General features: G+C 36.7%; 1 protein-coding gene across 8 annotated transcripts in view; it reads left to right on the forward strand.

Annotated features, from left to right (window-relative positions):
- The window catches only part of PCDH15 (protocadherin related 15), a 1,788,406-nt gene that overhangs the window by 1,677,667 nt on the left and 88,641 nt on the right, over positions 1-22,098 (forward strand). For all 8 annotated transcript variants that reach the window (XR_012417282.1, XM_065521086.2, XM_065521087.1 and 5 more), the window contains one exon: positions 14,275-14,402. Coding sequence is in view for 7 of the 8 variants with exons in the window: in XM_065521086.2 (XP_065377158.1) it covers positions 14,275-14,402 (128 nt within the window). In the remaining variant the exon portion in view is untranslated. The remainder of the gene's footprint in view (positions 1-14,274; positions 14,403-22,098) is intronic.

Below are 22,098 nucleotides of genomic sequence, written 5' to 3' on the forward strand. Positions count from 1 at the left end.
CTCACAGAAACTGACTGACCTAAAAGTCACAATCACTCGGTTGCAGAGGCTTTTAAATGTATCCGTTTGAACTCAGGAATAACAAAAGGTTGGCAGTACCAATGAAAACAAGCAATTTTGCATCCTTAACTCCTATTTTGGTGATTACAACTTGCAGATAAATTTAGTCATAAAATCTTTCCAGGAGGAAAAAATGTTAAAATGGATTTAAAACCAAAATTTAAGTAATACTTGGAATATTACTGTTTTTTTTCCTGATTATTTCCTCATGACTATACAGTTGGCCTTCTGTAACCATGGGTTCTGCATTAATGAATCCAGCCAACCAGAGATGGAAAATATTCAGAAAAGAAATGGATAGTTGTGTCTATAATGAACATACACAGAATTTTTTTGTCATTATTCCTTAAACAATATAGTATGCAACTATTTATGAAGGATTTACATTGTATTAGGTATTATAAATTATCTGGAGATGATTGATATGGGAAGATGTGTGTAGGTTATATGCAAATACTATGGCCATTTTCTATCAGGGACTTGAGTATATATGGATTCTGGTATCAGAAGGGGGTCCTGGGACCAATCCCCCACAGATAGTGAGGAATGACAAAGTGTCAGTGTTGTCATTTTCTTCATTTAAAGACTTAGCTAAAATCAAGTATTATATATTATACAAATATGGGCCAGGCACAGTGGCTCACACCTGTAATCCCAACACTTTGGGAGGCTGAAGTGGCAGATCACTAGGTCAGGAGTTTGAGACCAGTCTGGACAACACAGTGAAACCACGTCTCTGCTAAAAATACAAAAAGTAGCCAGGCATGGTGGCAGGCGCCTATAATGCCAGCTTCTCCAGAGGCTGAGGCAGGAGAATTGCTTGAACTCAGGAGGTGGAGGTTACAGTGAGCCAAGATCATGCCACTGCGCTCCAGCCTGGATGACAGAGCGAGACTCTGTCTCCTGCAAAGAAAGGAAATATGAATGTCACATTTGGGAGCCAGTAGTGACAGGCAGTTATTTACTCAATTCAGTTATTAACCTCTCAGCCAAACACATACAGAAAATATTTCTTTTAGATACAAGCAATTAACATTATGCAAAGTCTAATTAATTCAATGTCCAAGGTAAATTTGAAAACTGTTGAAATGAACCACAAAAGAGTCCATCTATCTTTCTGCCTAGCCACTCAAAATAAATAGTATATAAAAATATAGCTACAGGCCGGGCGCGGTGGCTCAAGCCTGTAATCCCAGCACTTTGGGAGGCCGAGACGGGCGGATCACGAGGTCAGGAGATCGAGATCATCCTGGCTAATACGGCGAAACCCCGTCTCTACTAAAAAATACAAAAAACTAGCCGGGCGAGGTGGCGGGCGCCTGTAGTCCCAGCTACTCGGGAGGCTGAGGCAGGAGAATGGCGTAAACCCGGGAGGCGGAGCTTGCAGTGAGCTGAGATCCGGCCACTGCACTCCAGCCCGGGTGACAGAGCGAGACTCTGTCTCAAAAAAAAAAAAAAAAAAAAGCTACATATAATCTCTGCAGAGCAAAAGCTGAGAAGAACCAGTGAGCTTCTCATCCTAAAACACTTAATAATTTATTTTCTAACTGTTTTGTAAGTATATTTTATTCCTGTTAATTCTCTCTAGTGGACACACTATATTTTCTCTCTTTTCTCTCAAATTCTACTATATATTTTTAGTGAATAACTTAAAAATATACCAATTAAGATAAATTATTCTACATGTAGTAAAAATATGTATTTCCACCTGTATATTCAAAAATATGTATCTATAGACCCATTAGTAAGAACGGCTTAAGCATTTCTCTCAGATGATCCTTTTGTTTTTAACATTAATTTGCCTATAGAACCATTAATTTGCCTATAGAATACAAACGGGAACAGGGGAACATAGAGAAAATTAATAATGATATGAAAACCAGAATATTCAAGATGTTTTCAAATAGCCCATCAAATTACAAAATGATTTCAGAGTCAATATTTTCCTAAAGTTAAACTTTTTAGAGAAATCTGTTGTTTTTAATAGATTGCTTTTAATTGAAACAACATGCAGTTTTTTGTTATTATGATTTTTTTTATATTCTTTAAGTTTTAGGGCACATGTGCACAACGTGTAGGTTTGTTACATAGGTATACATGTGCCATGTTGGTTTGCTACACCCATTAACTCAACATTTATATTAGGTATTTCTCCTAATGCTATCCCTCTACCAGCCCTCAACCCCATGACAGGCCCTGGTGTGTGATGTTCCCTGTCCTGTGTCCACGTGTTCTTATTGTTCAATTCCCACCTATGAGTGAGAACATGTGGTGTTTGATTTTCTGTCCTTGTGATAGTTTGCTGAGAATGATGGTTTCCAGCTTCATCCATGTCCCTGCAAAGGACATGAACTCATCCTTTTTTATGGCTGCATAGTATTCCATAAAGTATGGAATATATGTGCCACATTTTTTTAAATCCAGTCTGTCATTGATGGACATTTGAGTGAGTTCCAAGTCTTTGCTATTGTGAATAGTGCTGCAATAAACATACATGTGCGTGTGTCTTTATAGTAGCATGACTTATAATCCTTTGGATATATACCCAGTAATGGGATCACTGGGTCAAATGGTATTTCTAACTCTAGATCCTTGAGGAATACCCACACTGTCTTCCACAATGGTTAAACTAGTTTAAACTCCCCCCAACAGTGCAAAAGCGTTCCTATTTCTCCACATCCTCTCTAGCATCTGTTGTTTCCTGACTTTTTAATGATCGCCATTCTAACTGGTGTGAGCTGATATCTCATTGTGGTTTTGATTTGCATTTCTCTGATGATCAGTGATGATGAGCATTTTTTCATGTCTCTGTTGGCTGCATAAATGTCTTCTTTTGAAAAGTGTTCATATCAGTTACCTACTTTTTGATGGGGTTGTTTGATTTTTTTCTTGTAAATTTGTTTAAGTTCTTTGTAGATTCTGGATATTAGTCCTTTGTCAGAAGGGTGGATTGCAAAAATTTTTTCCCATTCTGTAGGTTGCCTTTTCACTCTGATGGTAGTTTCTTTTGCTGTGCAGAAGCTCTTTATTTTAATTAGACCTCATTTGTCTATTGTGGCTTTGGTGTTTTAGTCATGAAGTCCTTGCCCATGCCTATATCCTGAATGGTATTGCCCAGGTTTTTTCTAGGGTTTTTTATAGTTTTAGGCCTAACATTTAAGTCTTTAATCCATCTTGAATTAATTTTTGTGTAAGGTGTAAGGAAGGGATCCAGTTTCAGCTTTCTACTTATGGCTAGCCAGTTTTCCCAGCACCATTTATTAAATAGGGAATTCTTTCCTCATTTCTTGTTTTTCTCAGGTTTGTCAAAGATCAGATGGTTCTAGATGTGTGGTGTTATTTCTGAGACCTCTGTTCTGTTCCATTAATCTATATCTCTGTTTTGGTACCAGTACCATGCTGTTTTGGTTGCTGTATCTTTGTAGTAGTTTGAAGTCAGGTAGTGTGATGCCTCCAGCTTTGTTCTTTTTGCTTAGGATTGTCTGGTCTATGTGGGTTCTTTTTTGGTTCCATATGAACTTTAAAGTAATTTTTTTTTTTTTTTCAATTCTGTGAATAAAGTCATTGGTAGCTTGATGCGCATGGCATTGAATCTGTAAATTACCTTGGTCAGTGTGGCCATTTTCACAATATTGATTCTTCCTATCCATGAGCATGGAATGTTCTTCCATTTGTTTCTGTCCCCTTTTATTTCATTGAGCAGGGCTTTGTAGTTCTCCTTGAAGAGGTCCTTCACATCCCTTGAAAGTTGGATTCTTAAGTATTTTATTCCCTTTGTAGCAATTGCTAATGGGAGTTCACTCATGATTTGGCTCTCTGTTTGTCTGTTATTGGTGTACAGGAATACTTGTGATTTTTGCACATTGATTTTTGTATCCTGAGACTTTCCTGAAGTTCTTATCAGCTAAAGGAGACTTTGGGCTGAGACGATGGGGTTTTCTAAACATACAATCATGTCATCTGCAAACAGGGACAGTTTGACTTCCTCTTTTCCTAATTGAATACCCTTTATTTGTTTCTCCTGCCTGATTGCACTGGCCAGAACTTCCAACACTATGTTGAATAGGAGTGGTGAGAGAGGGCGTCCCTGTCTTGTGCCAGTTTTCGAAGGGAATGCTTCCAGTTTGTGCCCATTCAGTAAGATACTGGCTGTGGGTTTGTCAGAAATACCTGTTATTATTTTGAGATATGTTCCATTAATACCTAGTTTATTGGGGGTTTTTAGCATGAAGGGCTGTTGAATTTTCTCAAAGGCCTTTTCTGCATCTATTGAGAAAATCATGTGGCTTTTGTCATTGGTTCTGTTTATGTGATGGATTATGTTTATTCATTTGTGTATGTTGAACCAGCCTTGCATCCCATGGATGAAGCTTACTTGATCTTGGTGGATAAGCTTTTTGATGTGCTGCTGGATTCAGTTTGCTGGTATTTTATTGAGGATTTTTACATCAATGTTCATCAGGGATATTGGTCTAAAATTCTCTTTTTTTGTTGTTGTGTTTCTGCCAGGCTTTGGTATCAGGTTGACGCTGGCCTCATAAAATGAGTTAGAGAGGATTCCCTCTTTTTCTATTGATTGGAATAGTTTCGGAAGGAAAGTAGCAGCTCCTCTTTGTACCTCTAGTAGACTTTGGCTGTGAATCCGTCTGATCCTGGACTTTTTTTTGGTTGGTAGGCTATTATTTATTGCCTCAATTCCAGAGCCTGTTATTGGTCTATTCAGAGATTCAACTTCTTCCTGATTTAGTCTTGGGAGGATGTAAGATTTTATTGGTCTTGCTAGCAGTCTATCAATTTTGTTGATCTTTTCAAAACACCAGCTCCTGGATTCATTGAGTTTTTGAAGGGTTTTTTGTATCTCTATCTCTTTCAGTTCTGCTCTGATCTTAGTTATTTCTTACCTTCTGCTAACATTTGAATTTGTTTGCTCTTGCTTCTCTAGTTCTTTTAGGGTGTTAGGGTGTCGATTTTAGATCTTTTCTCTTTTCTCTTGGGGGCATTTAGTCCTATAAATTTAGCTCCACACACTGCTTTAAATGTGTCCCACAGATTCTGGTAGGTTGTGTTTTTCTTCTCATTGGTTTCAAAGAACATCTTTATTTCTGCCTTCATTTCATTATTAACCCAGTAGTCATTCAGGAGCATGTTTTTCGGTTTCCAAGTAGTTGTGTGGTTTTGAGTGAGTTTCTTAATCCTGAATTCTAATTTGATTGCACTGTGGTCTGAGAGACAGTTTGTTGTGATTTCTATTCTTTTACACATGCTGAGGAGTGCTTTACTTCCAACTATGTGGTCAGTTTTAGAATAAGAGTATCTTGTGGTGTTTTCTGTATTTCCTGAATTTGAATGTTGGCCTGCCTTGCTAGGTTGGGAAAGTTCTCCTGGATAATATCCTGAAGAGTGTTTTCCAACTTGGTTCCATTCTCCTCACCACTTTCAGGTACACCAATCAAATGTAGATTTGGTCTTTTCACATAGTCCCATATTTCTTGGAGGATTTGTTCGTTTCTTTTTACTCTTTTTTTTCTCTAAACTTCTCTTCTAGCTTTATTTCATTAACTTGATCTTCAATCACTGATACCCTTTCTTCCACTTGATCAAATTGGCTATTGAAGCTTGCACATGTGTCACGTAGTTTCCTGCCATGGTTTTCAGCTCCATCAGATCATTTTAAGTCTTCTCTACACTGTTTCTTCTAGTTAACCACTCATTTAAAATTTTCTTAAGGTTTTTAGCTTCCTTATGATGGATTCGAACATCCTCCTTTAGCTCAGATAAGTTTGTTATTACCGACCATCTGAAGCCTACTTCTGTCAACTCATCAAAGTTGTTCTTCATCCAGCTTTGTTCCATTGCTGGTGAGGAGCTGTGGTCCTTTGGAGGAGAAGAGGTGCTCTGGTTTTTAGAATTCTCAGCTTTTCTGCTCTGGTTTCTCCCCATCTTGTGGTTTTATCTGCCTTTGGTTTTTGATGTTGGTAACCTACAGATGGGGTTTTGGTGTGGATGTCCTTCTTGTTGATGTTGATGCTATTCCTTTCTGTTTGTTAGTTTTCCTTCTAACAGTCAGGTCCCTCAGCTGTAGGTCTGCTGGAGTTTGCTAGAGGTCCACTCCAAACTGTTTGCCTGGGTATTACCAGCGGAGGCTGCAGAACAGCAAATATTGCAGAACAGTAAATATTGCTGCCTGATCCTTCTTCTGGATGCTTTGTGCCAGAGGGCCACCCACCTGTATGAGGTGTCAGTCAGCTCCTACTGGGAGGTGTCTCCCAGTTAGGCTACACAGGGGTAGGGACCCACTTGAGGAGGCAGTCTGTCTGTTCTCAGAGCTCAAACATTGTGCTGAGAGAACCACTGCTCTCTTCAGAGCTGTCAGACCAGGGCATTTAAGTCTGCAGAAGTTTCTGATGCCTTTTATTCAGCTATGCCCTGCCCCCACAGGTGGAGTCTACAGAAGCAGCAGGCCTTTTTGAGCTGTAGTGGGCTCCTCCCAGTTCGGGCTTCGCCAGCCACGTTGTTTACCTACTCAAGCCTCAGCAATGGCGAACATCCCTCCCCTGGCAGGCTGCTGCCTCGCATATCAATCTCAGACTGCTGTGCTAGCAGTGAGCAAGGCTCTGTGGGCATGGGACCCACCAAGCAGGCGTGGGTATAAGCTCCTGGTGTGCCATTTGCTAAGACTGGAAAAGCGCAGCATTTGAGCAGCAGTGTCCCTATTTACTGGGTACAATCTACCATGGCTTCCCTTGGCTAGGAAAGGGAAATCCCCCAACCTCTGGTGCTTCCCAGGTGAGGCAATGTCCTGCCCTGCTTCGGCTCACCCTCTGTGGGCTGCACCCTCTGTCCAACCAGTCCCATTGAGAAGAATTAGGTACCTCAGTTAGAAGTGCAGAAATCACCCGTCTTCTGCACCAGTCACTCTGGGAGCTACTGACTGGAGCTGTTCCTATTCAGCCATCTTGGAACAGGGATGTCTGTTATTATGATTTTTAAATGCTTAAAAATCTGTTACCTCATTTAATTTACAGGAATAAAATAGAGCAATTTATTTTATTTAAGAGGACACTTGGGAGTAGTGAAGTGGTAGCAATTACAATTTAATTTAACATTTATTGAACACCTACTGTATTAGTCTGTTTTCACACTGCTATAAAGAAGTACCCGAGACTGGGTAATTTATAAAGAAAAGATATTTAATTGATTCACAGTTCTGCATGGCTGGGGAGGACTCAGGAAACTTACAACCATGGTGGAAGGGGAAAGAGAAGCAAGTACCTGCTTCACAAGGCAGCAGGAAACAGAGAGTGAAGGGGGAAGCATTCCTTATAAAACCATCAGATTTCGTGCAAACTCACTACATGAGAACACACTGGGGAAAACTGCCCCCATGATCTAATCACCTCCCACCAGGTTCTTCCCTTGATATGTGAGGATTATAGTTCAAGATGAAATTTGGGTAGGGACACAGAGCCAAACCATATCACCTACTATGTGGAAGTCACAATGCTTCCAGAACTAATTTACCCATAAAGCATAAACAAAAATTGTCTTAAAAACAGCATAAAAAATTGTGTACTTTTAGAGTCAGGAACTGACTTCAATCTCTTGATACCAACAAATTAACAAATATAAATCTGATATTCCAGGCCTTTAAAAAATTATCTTCAATAGGACTGTTTGAAGACTCTATAAATCATTTACCATGATAACAATTTAAAAAATCATTTAATGTGTTAGGCAAGAAGGATATATAACAATAAGAAAAACACAGTCCTTTCCTTTAAGGTGTTGAGGGAAATATAGTCTAGTGTAGGTTTTCTAATCAGACTAAACTCCTACATTCCCAAGTACAGGAATAAATATTTCTATAATGTGTATTTGCCAGCAATGACTAAAGAAATGACTTAGAGTTAAGAATATTTTAGATTGAGAGAATGTCAGGAACAGAGGCTAGGAGGCAGTGACAGGAGTAGAAGTAAACAGGCTTGAACCCTTGACTTTATAGGACACAATCAAAAAGAGTATAACCAATGTGTGATCAAATAATTACAGCATATATTGATAAGTTCCACATTAAAGGCATATACATGCAGATGGATTGAGGAGGGTGTTACTATAGCTTTTTGGAAACTTTCCATTTTATCTTAACTCATCTAATTCCTCTTTCTCTTTTTACTTAACTTGGGGTTTCTCAGCCTCATCACTAATGACATTTTGGGACAAATATTTTGTTTGTTTGTTTGGGATGAGGACCCATTCTGTTCATCACAGAACATTTCTCACCATCCCTGACCTCTACTCATTTATTTCCAGTAGCACTACCTTCCCCTATCCACACAGTCATGACTACCAAAAATGGCTCTAGAGAAGCCAAATTGATCACAGTTGAGAACACTTTTAACTCATTGGCTTTCTATTCAGGAAGGCTTTCTTTGAAAATCCAGTGCAGTGTAGGCACTAGATTAGTCATGTGGATAAATGAAATGGATTCATCTTGAGGATAATAGGGCCTTCCTAAAAAGAAAAAACTAACATTATGGTATTGATTATCAAAAGTAAGGGAAGGGAAAAATCAAACTAAATTTGGTCTTAAAGATCATAGAGTCAAGTTGAGGTTAATAGGTATTTAAAATCACTCTTCTGAACTCCTTCTACCATGTTTAAATGTCTAAAATAGAACAGAATAAATATTCAAGGAGGTATCTATACTAAGTCTTACATTTTTCTCTGAGCTTGACTACATAAAAGTATTATTTTCTCTTTCTTTAAAACATTGCAAGAAGGTATCTCACATTTTCTTACGTCAGGAGTCATTTTTAAAACTTATGGCTTACTAAAGCCAAATGTTCTGGCCAAAGAAAAGATTGTCCCATAGAAAATTGGAGAAAAAAATTAATAATGGAAGAAAAATAAGTCAAGGTGCCCTAAAGCACACAGAAAAATTATAATGTCTCTTAACCAAAACACTTTCCAAATAACTCTTTAGCCTAGTTTGTAATTTCTTTCACTGTTTTTGGTGCTCTTTCCAATACTTGCATTGTTTAGATGAGTCAGAAGAGGGACTGGAGGAGAATACTAGGATATTAGGCACGCATGTTGGTCCCCTAACATTTTTCAATCTGTTTTATCATGGTGCTTTTCTTTTTCTTTCTAGCATCTTTCTTTGGTTATATGTCTGATGTCTACATTAAATAAAGGATACAACATGGAAAAAAAGTTTTTGTAAATTCTCAAGGAGATAAAAAACAGGCTATCTTAAAATAATTTAAATCAGAGTTGCTTCCAAGTTTCAACCTTGAAATAATCAATATCCAAATCTGGTGGAAGAACATGGTACAGTCCTTAGTGGGGAAGCATGTGAGCCGAGGAAATCGATGATGTCAGGTACATTGTGTATACATGAATAAAAAAATCGAAAAGAACACTGTTCTAGTGATTTAACTATAGGTGTACATTTATTTGCATTTACTTTTTTTTACTGGCCAACATTTATTTTACATTCTTTAAGTAGAAACACTACAATTTCTTGTAATTATCCCAATAATTTCTCAAGTGGATGATCTGGTGACTTCTCCTCCCCGAGACAAGGATCAAGCACATGACCCAAATTAGGACAATCAGGTAATGTGTCCCTGGGGTATGATTCTTAAGCCTAGTGGGTTGTTTTTTTGTTTGTTAAAAAAAAAAAAAAAAAAAAAGAGGAAGAAGTAGGGTAAAAGAACATAGAAGAACAGAGTTTGCTGTTATTTCATCTGCAGTTACCTGCAAGAAAATCAAACATCTGCTGCTTTAAAGACTCTGCAACTTCCTGATTATTTTGTGGTACCAAAAGCCTTCTTTGGACTTCACTTTGATTTAGTGAGCTCCCTCATATCCTTCTAAGAGTTAACTTTTTGTTTCTGTTAATCATAATCTCATGATTATAATCAAAGAAAACTAGCAAATTAATTGAATATCAACTTTTTTGTTCAGCAAAAATTAAGAAATTCTGTTAGAATAATATCTGAGGGGAAAAACTATCTACAAACTGAAGCATTATAGTACTAATAGATGTGGGAGATACAATTTCCATCTTTAAGCGTATTGAAATCTAATAAGAATAAAATCATGCTTATAACTAAATGCAATGTAAACTAAGCTCTGGAAAGGTTATTTATAGAAAGAAACATTTTTAATACACTATAGCATTTCAAAGGAGGGATACCTGACAACTGCCTAAAATTATCAAGGAGAAGGAAAAAAAAGAAGACTAGTCTACTTTACATTATAGAAAATAAAAATTAACAATTTTATTCTAAGCCATTCTAAGCCACAAACTTAATGAAAACACCTTTTTCACAATTTTATATTTATTTTTGGTTGACTATTACAAACTATCCTATATAATTAGATATATAGCAAACATCATAAATTTCAAAATTCATGATACAGTATTGTTATAAATCACATTATAGCTGTTTCTTTTTTGTGAAAGGAACTAAATGATCGTGGCTTTTTAAAATAAATAAATAAATGTATAAGTTCTTTTAAGTCTAAACAATGTTTTTGAGTTTTTGTTTGTGTGCTGGTTGTGAAGTATTCTGGAATTTAGTATTGTATAGTCATTAATTTTCGTATAAATAAATATTTAATTAAAATATTATAATTAAGTATAATCATCTCTCCCCATTATGTTCAGGTTATATAATCATATTTTGGGTTATCCATAGACCCTTTTCCCACAAACCACTTAATAACTGATACAGGCCACTGAATCAAAGGAGCTTTCATAGGAACAATTTGGTATTTGAATCTTAAACTTACATGCACAAAGTATACATGTAAGTATGTATATGAATATACACATAATATTTTTAAGAATTGTTGGCCAGGCATGGTGGCTCATGCCTGTATTCCCAGAACTTTGGGAGACTGAGGTGGGCGAATTACCTGAGGGCGGGAGTTCGAGACCAGCCTCTCAACATGGACAAATCCCATCTCTACTGAAAAATCACAAAAAATTAGCCGGCCATGGTGGCACATGCCTGTAGTCACAGCTTCTCAGGAGGCTGAGGCAGGAAAAACGCTTGAACCCAGGAGGCAGAGGTTGTGGTGAGCCAAGATTGCGCCATTGCATTCTAGCCTGGGCAACAAGAGTCAAACTCCATCTCAAAAAAAAAAAAAAAAAAAAAGAATTGTTAGTACTTATTAATCTGACATATGAACACACCTAAATAAATACCTGACTTACAAAAGAAAGCCCCTTAGCTTTCAGTAAACCAGGGCCAAATAAAGTTATTCTTCTATAGACTATACTACCAAGTTACTTCCCTAGTCATAGACTTTTTAAGGATATGGTGAAAAATTCACTACGTATTAAAATGTATTTGTCAATTAAAAAATGGATTAGTGTAGTATTGTTTGAAAAAAAATGAGTAATCTGATAACTCAAAATCACGAGTTTCTTAAAGTTCTACCTGTAATAGAGTCCATGTATTTTATAATACCCTTCTTTTTTCTTCAAGACTTTGTAAAGTTTGTAGGTTTGTGTGCATACATGCATGTGTGTGTGTGTGTGTGTGTGTCTGTGAGGGGTTTGGGATTATGTACGTACACACACAGTTACAGCCACAAACTCACAATATCTGTCAATGATAATAAAATTGAGAGAAGAGTAAAATAAAACCAAATAACCATGTTAGATTATTAAGAGCCCTATATTTTATGCTAAATGGTTTAATATAAATTGTTTATGTTTTGAAGATTATATATTTTATATTTTATCTCACATAGTGGTAACCAGAGTAACTAACACATGGCAGTCCCTCAAAAGTTATAATGAATGTTTAAAGAAACAATTAAATGATAGAATGTACATATAAATGGTGGTTGGTTTAACATTTGCTTCAGTGTATCCTATTTGTATTTTGTAATGTCTCTGTTAAACGTACATATGAGACTGGGTGAGGTGCCTCACGCCTGTTATCTCAGCACTTTGGGAGGCCGAGGCGGGCGGATCACGAGATCAGGAGATGGAAACCATCCTGGCTAACGTGGTGAAATCCCGTCCCTACTAAAAATACAAAAAAATAGCTGAGTGTGGTGGTGGGTGCCTGTAGTCCCAGCTACTGGGGAGACGGAGGCAGGAGAATGGTGTGAACCCAGGAGGTGGAGCTTGCAGTGAGCCGAAATTGTGCCACTGCACTCTAGCCTGGGCGTCGGAGCCAGACTCCATTAAAAAAAAAAAAAAAAAAAAAATGTACATATGAATGGTGGTTGTTGGGTTAACATTTGATTTAATGTATCCCATTTGTATATTTTGTAATGTCTTTGTTATATCAGAATGCAGGACACATTAGAAAGACATGACAGGGGAGCAGATGATGTTTAATCACTCAGGTGAGACAACAACAGACTTAAGTATATGGGCAGCTGTGGAGCTGAGAGAAAAATGACACAAGATATATTTATTATGCATTAATTTACCTGCTTATAAGGTTGACACGTAGGATTTGGTTACCATCCAGATATGAAGTTAGGGCTGGGAGGTAAGGGAAGAGATCATGACAAAGTTCTTGTTCTTTGAAAATTGTATAACATTTTAAATGACTCATCCCATTTAAAGAAGAAAATATACATCATCAGTATTTTTCTGAGACTTCTGTCATTCTAAGAGTTCTGAAAAGAAATAGCACATGTGAATTGTATATGTTTCTGAATGAAAGAGGATATAAGTGATTGGAAAGGTGATATATTCTAAAAGTCCTCTTTTATTTTTAAATTTAGAGCTGTTAGCATTTTTCATTCTAGAGATAAAATTGGTCTGCTACTAAACTAAATATGATTTCATTTTGGATGAATTCTGATTGACTGACTAGGGTACAAGTCAGAGCCCTGGCACTACAGGATAGAGAAGCATAATCTGCTATTAGCCCTACTTCCCTGCTGGGTTCTCTTCTCTGTTGAGCTAGCATGGTTTTCCTCTTGATTCTACCTCTTCCAGGTCACAGATGACAAATAGAGAAAAACTGAATGAGTATCAGCAGGATAGGAGCAAAATCATAGAGTTAACTCCCTGTTCTCTCTGACCTTTCCCAGGGCAACCAAAAAAACAAACAAACAAACAAACAAAAAAACAGACTATTTCTAAGTTCTTACTAATACAAGCTATTCATTCGTTTATTCAACCAATACAAATGTATACCCATGATGTATCCTGCAAGTACACTGGGGTTAATTAGTTAAAATTGTACAGGAGACATTAAACACAGGTAAAACACCAAAATAAGGACATCCTTGATAAATAGTATGTACATTAATTGCCATATATTTGATCATAACTGAAATGCATCAGAAAAATTGACTTAGGTAATACATTAGCAATACTTATTTGACTTTTTTTTTATGAAATAAATAGCCACTTATTTCCCATTTTATTTGGTTTATAAGTTAATTTTATACATTAAATTGTTTTTTAAAAGGTCATTTTTGGATTAGTGACAAGTACCACATTTCTCATTAAAGGTGTAATGATTTAAGGGAGGTTCTAACATTTGATGATGACATGTATCATTTATGGTACATTTACTGTTATTTAAATGGCAAAATGAAGCATTTATGAGTCATAATGTTATCTTCAGCTACATTGTTTTCAGTGAATGTTAGCCTCTAACATTGACAGTTTCCAAGCATGATAATACTTGTTTTCCATTTGGAAATAAACACCTCACCCAAATACTGTTCCTTTTAGTCTTAAAATAAAAATGTCATAGTACAATTTTAAGCTAAAGAAATGCCATTTCTGATTTTATACTTAAGAATAAATAAGTATATATTCATATAATAGTTTATGGCAGTTTCTATTATTTCATAAAGGGTTTACATATTTGTGTCCCATTGGTATAACTAGTATTGTGTGTGAAGTGTTTGTGAACAAGAACAGTTGAATTGTTTCATTAAAATTGGCAGGGTGAAATGTTTTAGCGCCAAATTAAATCAAGTAAAATGAATTACCAGGACATTGTAATTAAAAGAAATAACAGCAACTTAACATTTTTATACCAGAAGCATCATTATCAGGGTCCCCCTGAATTTGGGGGTACTAGGCATGCCATCTAGAAATGGCTTTTGATTTATTTTCAGTGTTTCCCAGAAAAAGTGCAGCAAGTATTTACTTCAGTGCTTTTTTTCCCCCATGAATAACCACCAGTAAAAAATGTATCATTTCTTGTCCTCCAGGCAATACAGCTAAAGTATACATTGAGATTCAGGATGAAAATAATCATCCCCCAGTGTTTCAGAAAAAATTCTACATCGGAGGTGTATCTGAAGATGCAAGAATGTTTACTTCTGTACTCAGAGTGAAGGTATGAGAAATTATGTTAATATAGAGAACTAAAATAAAAACAAAGCTTGGGTTTTGCAGATAAGCTGTAACCCTATAGTTGGCATTAACTGCATACTTACGCTATATAAACAAAAGTCTGAAACTTGGAGCTATATTAGTTTAGTTATCTAAACTCAATACAGATTATATCAGGTAAGCACTTAGCAACTTTTTGAGTTTTATTTTACTATGAAAATAGTAACAAAATATTTATGATGTTTTACATTGAATAAGATGTTGAAATGTATATATTTTCTTAGTGGTTTGTATTCCTCCAGTAGGATAACTCAAAGGATTCTCAAAATGGAATCTCTAATGACAAATATTAAATTACCACTTCTAGTAGAAGAAATAGTGTAATAAATTAAGTAACGATTTTTTTTTTCTGAAATAAATGTTTGAATTTTAAATGCTGATTGAGTGAAAGTAAAAAAATAACTCTACCAATTTTAGTACTTTACTAAAAGTTACAAAGATCTTGATGTCTCAGAAAACGTTGGCTTGTTTGGAATTTCAAAAATGCAGTATCTAAGACCAAAGTTGTAAATTTTCAATTTATTTATTTATTTATCATCAAATGATTATTACTAATGACTATAATTGTTTATAATCAAATGTTTATGACTATTTGTAATCAACTGTGTGTTACTAATGTTTTATTATTTAGAAAAAATTTTAAAGGTTGCATTTTACTGAGGAAAAAGTTTAGATGCTAAACATTTTGGATTCTCAATTGCAGAGTTAATTTTGGACAGCATTTCAATGGTTAACTTGTAAATAGCTGTAAATTGCACATAAAACCTAAACATCTCTGGCAAATCTAGCTTTTGATTGCCTCTAGTTTTGCACATGAGTAATTGCCTTTATTTTCCTATTACCAGGAGCATCATGATTAGAGCTCTTCTTACGTGTAGTTTTATCACCTATCAAACACTCTCAGTAAGAAAAAAATTCAACCTAATTGTGTTGGGCTTGCAAAATAGTTCTTCCACTATGCCAAGTACAGACCCCTGATCTGAATCAGCAGTTTAACTAAAAGTAGTCCACAAATCTGTCACTCATTATATTTAATTTATGTTGTTATCCACAAGTAAGCATCCTTTGTAGCTGATTTTTATCTCATTTTGTATTTTAGTCTTATTAACTCTTAATTGATTTAGTTCTATCATTTAGTCAAATATGTTTGAGTACCTATAATGTGCTAAACACTGTTCTAGAAGTTGGATATAGAGCAATTGAAAAAGCAAACAAACAAATAATCAAAGTTTCCACCTGAGTAATGCAGGCAAACTAGTTGAAGAAATGAATAAATCAGTAAGTTATGTAGTGATAAATTCTAAGGGGAAAAAAAAGGTTGACAAGGGAAGAATGAGAGTGGTGCTATTTTAGATAATAAAGTCAAGATAGTTCTTTTGGGATAAAACTGAAACAGTGACCAGAATAAAGGAAAAGATCAAGACTTGTGGATTCTTAAGTGAGCAGCATTCTGGGATTACTTTGTAAAGCCCTAAAGGCAGACAGGGAGCTGGAGGCTAGTGTGAATGAAAAAGTCTGATAGGAAATGAGATCAGAAATGTACCTGGGGCTAGAATATGGGATTTGTTCTAGGTGTGTTGGAAAGAAAGCTTTTGAATGATTTAAACAGTTACGACATAATCCAATATAAAAAGATTATTGTAGATGCTGTGCAGGGAGGATGTCGGGAATGGGTAACACAGTGTTTTGGACAAGTAGAGTTAAATGCATGACAAGTCCAGGCAAAATTTGACAGTAGGTTGAATGATGTTGATAGGCTATGGAGACCTTGAGAAGGGGGTTAAAATATAGAACATATAGGATTTGCTGATGAATTATTCAGGGGACATTAGGAAAAATCAAGAATGACTTGGTGGTTTTTGTCCTGAACAGATCCCCATATCTCCTCCACTGCCTATTGTGATGGCAGTAATCAAGGTTCATGAGGCTTTTTCAGTACGAAAACCTAATTCTTGGCAAGGCAGTTGCAAATGCTGACCTAGACTTGAGAGCAAAAAAAGGGGTCAAGATGAAATCACCCAGAAAATGGGTTTGACAAAAAAATACAAAGACTAAGCTTTGGGAACTTCAGCACTTACAGATCAGGAGAAGAAGGGTGTGGGGATACTGAGATGTTGCTGCCATGAGGTGGCAGGAATACGGGGAAAATACCAGGCCCCTGAACCATGGAAAGAACAAGATTGATAAAAGAGAATCATTGACTGTCAAATGCTACTGTGATTAGAATGTCATTGCAGATTTTTACATCACCACTTATGCTACTAATCCTATAGTGTGATGTAGGAAAAAAAGGTAAGCCAAATGTTAAACTAGTCCACTAATAAAGGAGATTACTCAAAAGGCATGTGATGACTATAACAAGGAAATGTAATGGGTGGTATTATCTGATGTCATTCACTTCGGAGGAATTGGTACTGAGTGTCAAAGGAGTCAGAAGGATGCTTGGTCTGTACTCCTAGGCTCTGTGCTATGTAAATTATGGGAGTCACTACTGGGGGATCTACAGAAAGCAGCATCTTTTGTCAAGGAGGGGTATAGGGAGAAAGAAGGTATCAAAAAGTATAGGTAACACTAAGAGGGAAAGTTGAATATTTAGGGGATTTTGTTGATGATGGACTGTGATTTCCAAGGAATTCTGAGGAAAGTTTGGTAGTAGGGTAAAAGTCCAGTGAGATACTGAGTCTCAATGAGGTGTGTAAAGACATTGCATTGAAAGAAGCATCTGGGTGGGGAGATATGCCCTGGACAGTATGCATGGACTTCTTGTGATGAGGTATACAGTGATGGGAGTGATTGTGTCTCCAGACTACTGAGAACTCTAAGGAACCCTCCCCCTTCAAACAATCAGAGGGTTATTCAGACTAGGGAAAGGGGTCCTTTCTAGGAAACCAACTTTATGCAATATAATATACTAGGTACTTTATACAAGAGTCAGAGAAAGAAGGGAGAGAGAGAGGCAGAGAGAGAGGGGGAGAGAGAGACAGAGAGAGAAAAAAAAGTTTAGTAATGTGTTGATGTAAGCGTATGCTATAATAATAAAGTCAAGTAGGAGAGCACAAATTGTCATGTGGATTCAAAGGAAGAAAACATTTCAGTTGGTGAATGAACATAAAGGTTTTCTGGAGGATGAAGAATTTAAGACTAGCACTGAAGGGTGGTTAGATTTTTTTTTTTTTTTTTCAAAGTGAAACCTATATGAGGAAGACAGTCTAAGTAGACGAAACAAACTAAGTAAGCCAAAACCCAGAAGAAGCAAAGTGCAGAGCATATTTGAGTGATAGGAGGCAAGGAATTTAGGAGGGGACGGGAGTAATAAATCCTTAGTGTTTAACAATTCCATTTGCTGCCTTTAGCCTTGAAGCCTGGAATCTTCTCCTTTCCAGAATTTAATCAGAGCATGAGTTAAGCAGTTCTTCTCATTTTATACTTAGAGCAACAAAAATATTAATGGAAACAGCACTGAATCAGGGCCAGCTCATCTGTGGTGTTTGAAGGAAGGAAAGATGATTTTAAAAATGGGAAGTAGCCCATGATTGTGAAAGAGGTGTTTCTACCAATTGCTATACAATATTAGATAATGGTAGATCATCTACTATGCTAGCAAGTTTGTGGGGTTTTTTTGTTTGTTTGTTTGTTTTGGTCCATGACATAATGCAGAATGATAAAAGTTAAATGTAAATATGTACTTTGTGTAAGAAGGGAAAGAAGAATTGTTACATAGAATAGGATTGACAAAGTAAGAGAAGACTTTGAAATAGCAATGAATAGGCTATACTAGCTTATAAGATGAGTAGTGAATTTGGGGCATTATTTTTAAAATATGCTACAGGTAAAGTGACACAATAAAACCATTGTAGAAATGAAATATCCAATATAAGTAATAATATAGTAAAAACAGTTGTACATCTGCTCTGAAGTGGCATACCTAATACACTTAAAAACTTGTTCTTAGTTCATTTTTTAAAGAAAATATATACTGTTCTTACCCTGTACTGAAAATATGGAAGCAGACAAAATAGACTCTCTCTTCCCTTATAGAAGCCACATTCTAGTAAACTAGACCCCTCCCCCCAAAAAAGTAAATAAATAAAAACATATGTTATAATTAAATCTAGATGGACAAAATACCTAATATAGTTTCAGTTCACATTTACACTATACTGAGTGGAAAATAATATAATTATCTGAAATTTAGGTGAAGATAAGTTTTAAATTATTCTGTTTGTACCACTGAGTTAATTTAAGTGAAGTCTCCTTGGATTTTATGTACTCACTTTATCTGAGTGTAGTAGACACCATTAGTTGGCCATTTCTCCTTCCTCATGCTTTAACAGAAATTCAGTTTTATTTAGGCATTATTTTGGGGGATCATGTGCTTCAGGGGAAGTGAAGCCTATTCCAAGGTGGTGAAAAATGACTGGTCAGAGCCAATCATTCCTGTCCTGTTATCTTTGCAAATGATTGGTTTGCACGTCGATATGTGAGTCATTTTTGAGCAGTTATTGTTAAGGGAGGTCTCCTGAGGATGTTCTAGGACAAAGACATATAAAGACATGTAGATATTGGATTTCTGGCTCAATAATTGCTCATGGCTCAAAAATGCTCATGTCACATTTAAGTACATGAATTGTATCAAAAGTGCACAGAACAAAAAAAGTTATCTGAGAAGATCTATATTTACTATGGTTTCATGCTGGGTATCTGTGTCACAACTGGTTCTTCCAAGTTGACTTTTGTTAGTGACAAATAATCAGTCATTTTATTTTTTTTTTATTTTTTTATTTTTTATTTTTTGAGACGGAGTCTTGCTCTGTCGCCCAAGCTGGAGTGCAGTGGCACGATCCTGGCTCACTGCAAGCTCCGCCTCCTGGGTTCACGCCATTCTCCTGCCCCAGCCTCCCGAGTAGCTGGGACTACAGGCACCCGCCACAGCGCCTGGCTCATTTTTTTTGTATTTTTAGTAGAGACGGGGTTTCACCGTGGTCTCGATCTCCTGACCTTGTGATCCACCCGCCTCGGCCTCCCAAAGTGCTGGGATTACAGGCGTGAGCCACCGCGCCCGGCCCAGTCATTTTAATTATGAGGAGTGCAAAAAGAAAATCCAATGGTAATTTTTTTTTCTTTAGTCTTTAATCCAAGTAGTTAACATCAGTTAAAATGTCACTTTTAGTGTATACTTAAAATAATTGAAAGTAAGGACTTGATAAGGTATTTGTACACCCATGTTCATAGAAGTGCTATTTACAACAACTAAAAAGTAGAAACAACCCATACAGGGCCGGGCGCTGTGGCTCACACCTGTAATCCCAGCACTTCGGGAGGCCGAGGCCGGCGGATCACGAGGTCAGGAGATCAAGACCATCCTGGCTAACATGGTGAAACCCCGTCTCTACTAAAAATACAAAAAAAAAAAAAAATAGCCTTGTGTGGTGGCGGGCACCTATAGTCCCAGCTACTTGGGAGGCTGAGGCAGGAGAATGGCGTGAACCCGGGAGTTGGAGCTTGCAGTGAGCTGGGATGGCGCCACTGCACTCCAGTCTGGGCGACAGAGTGAGATTCCGTCTCAAAAAAAAAAAAAAAAAAAAAAAAAAGAACCCATATGTTCATCTATAGATGAATACATAAACAAAATGTGATATACCAATGGAATATTATTTAGTCCTAAAGGGAAATAAATTCTAACACATGTTACATTATGGATTAATGAGGACATAATGCTCTGTGAAATAACCTAGACATGGACAAATATTGTTTGACTCCTCTTACATGAGGTTCCTAGGGTAGGCAAATTCATAAAGACAGAAAGCAGAATGTTGGCTGCCAGGGGTTAGGGGTGGAGTCTGGGGAGGTAAATGCGAAGCTATTGTTTAGTGGCTACTCTGTTGCCGTTTGGGAAGAAGAAGACGTTTTGAGCATGAATGGCAGTGATATTTGCAGACCAATGTGAATACATTTAATGTCACTAAACTGTACACTGAAAAGTGGTTGGAATACTAAGTTTCCTGTTATGTGCACTTTACCACAATAAAGAAAAATTTCCAAGAGGAGAGAAGGCATCACTTTTATTGAAAGAATGTGAAAACTTATTTTTCAAGCTATTTTTAATTGGTATTCATTCTTTTGAAGCTCTTATGAATGTGAAGCTTATGTCCAAATTCAGAAGTAAGGATTTATATTAGTCAATTTATTTTTCTTGACTATGTACTGTGTTTTTTTAAGCATTTTGTTTCATAAGACACCAGTTGCAACAGTATGGCAGTGATGCGCATTGTGGAAACATGCTAATCCTCTCAGCCTGCCAGGAGGCCATATCAGAATCTGCATTACCTTGTAAGTTGAAAAAGCCTCCCCACAATTCTGAGTCCTCCTTCTCTAGGGCAGGCCAGTAGTTGAACATCATTAACTGAAATGTCCTGCACCAGCGGTCCACAACGTTTTTGGCATCAGGAACTGGTTTTGTGGAAGACAATTTTTTCACAGACAGGAGTGGGGAGGGGATGGTTTGAGGATGATTGAAGTGCATCACATTTAGTGTGCACTTTATTTATATTTTTATTACATTGTAATATAAAATGAAATAATGATAAAACGCACCATAATGTAGAACCAGTGGAAGCCTAATCTTGTTTTTCTGCAACCAGATGGTCCCATCTGGGTGTGATGAGAGACAACGACAGATCATAAGGCATTAGGTTTCATAAGGAGTGTGCAACCTGGAACCCTCGCATGCGCAGCTCATGATAGGGTTTGTGCTCCTATAAGAACCGGATGCTGCCACTGGTCTGAAAGGAGACAGAGCTCAGGAGGTTATGTGAGCCATGAAGAGTAGCTATTATTACAGATAAAACTTCACTCAGTCACCCACCACTCACTTCCTTCTGCGTGGCCCGGTTCTTAACAGGTCACGGACCAGTAGTTGTCCATGGCCTGAGGGTTGGGGACTCCTGTCCTACACTAATGAAAAATGACTGATGAATATGGTTACATCAGAATAGCAAACTGCTGCAACAAGGGTGTTCTAAATGACTGAGTGAAGCAATATGTTAAAAGCAAATACTTGCAACATCTATTAAAAATATATATCTCAAAGTAGCGGTATCCAGAACATAGAAAGAACTGTAAAAAAGCAACTATGTAGTCAACAGAAAAATAGAAAAAATGATGAATACTTGTAATATTTGTAATTTTTTGTGTGAAGTAGGAAAGTTTTAGCTAGGCCTTTGAACATTAACTTTTTGTTTCTCCTGGGCTTTGAAGAAATGTTAATGGATAAATATTCCCTAATTCATAATAATAACTGTGATTTAGTTGTCATTATTATTTTTCTGAGAACTGTGGAACGCCATTTACTTATTTTAGCCTACACTATTTAAATAAATAAATAAAATGAAGAATAAATACAATAATATCAATTAAAATAAAACAAGTAAATTAAAACATTGATTTATGCAGTAGATGCAGTTACTTCTTCTTTTTTTTTTTTTTTTTGAGACGGAGTCTCGCTCTGTCGCCCAGGTTGGAGTGCAGTGGCCGGATCTCAGCTCACAGCAAGCTCCGCCTTCTGGGTTTACGCCATTCTCCTTCCTCAACCTCCCAAGTAGCTAGGACCACAGGTGCCCACCACCTCGCCCGGCTAATTT

The sequence above is a fragment of the Macaca fascicularis genome, chromosome 9 (assembly GCF_037993035.2).
Source record: "Macaca fascicularis isolate 582-1 chromosome 9, T2T-MFA8v1.1".
Classification (NCBI taxonomy): Eukaryota; Metazoa; Chordata; class Mammalia; order Primates; family Cercopithecidae; genus Macaca; species Macaca fascicularis.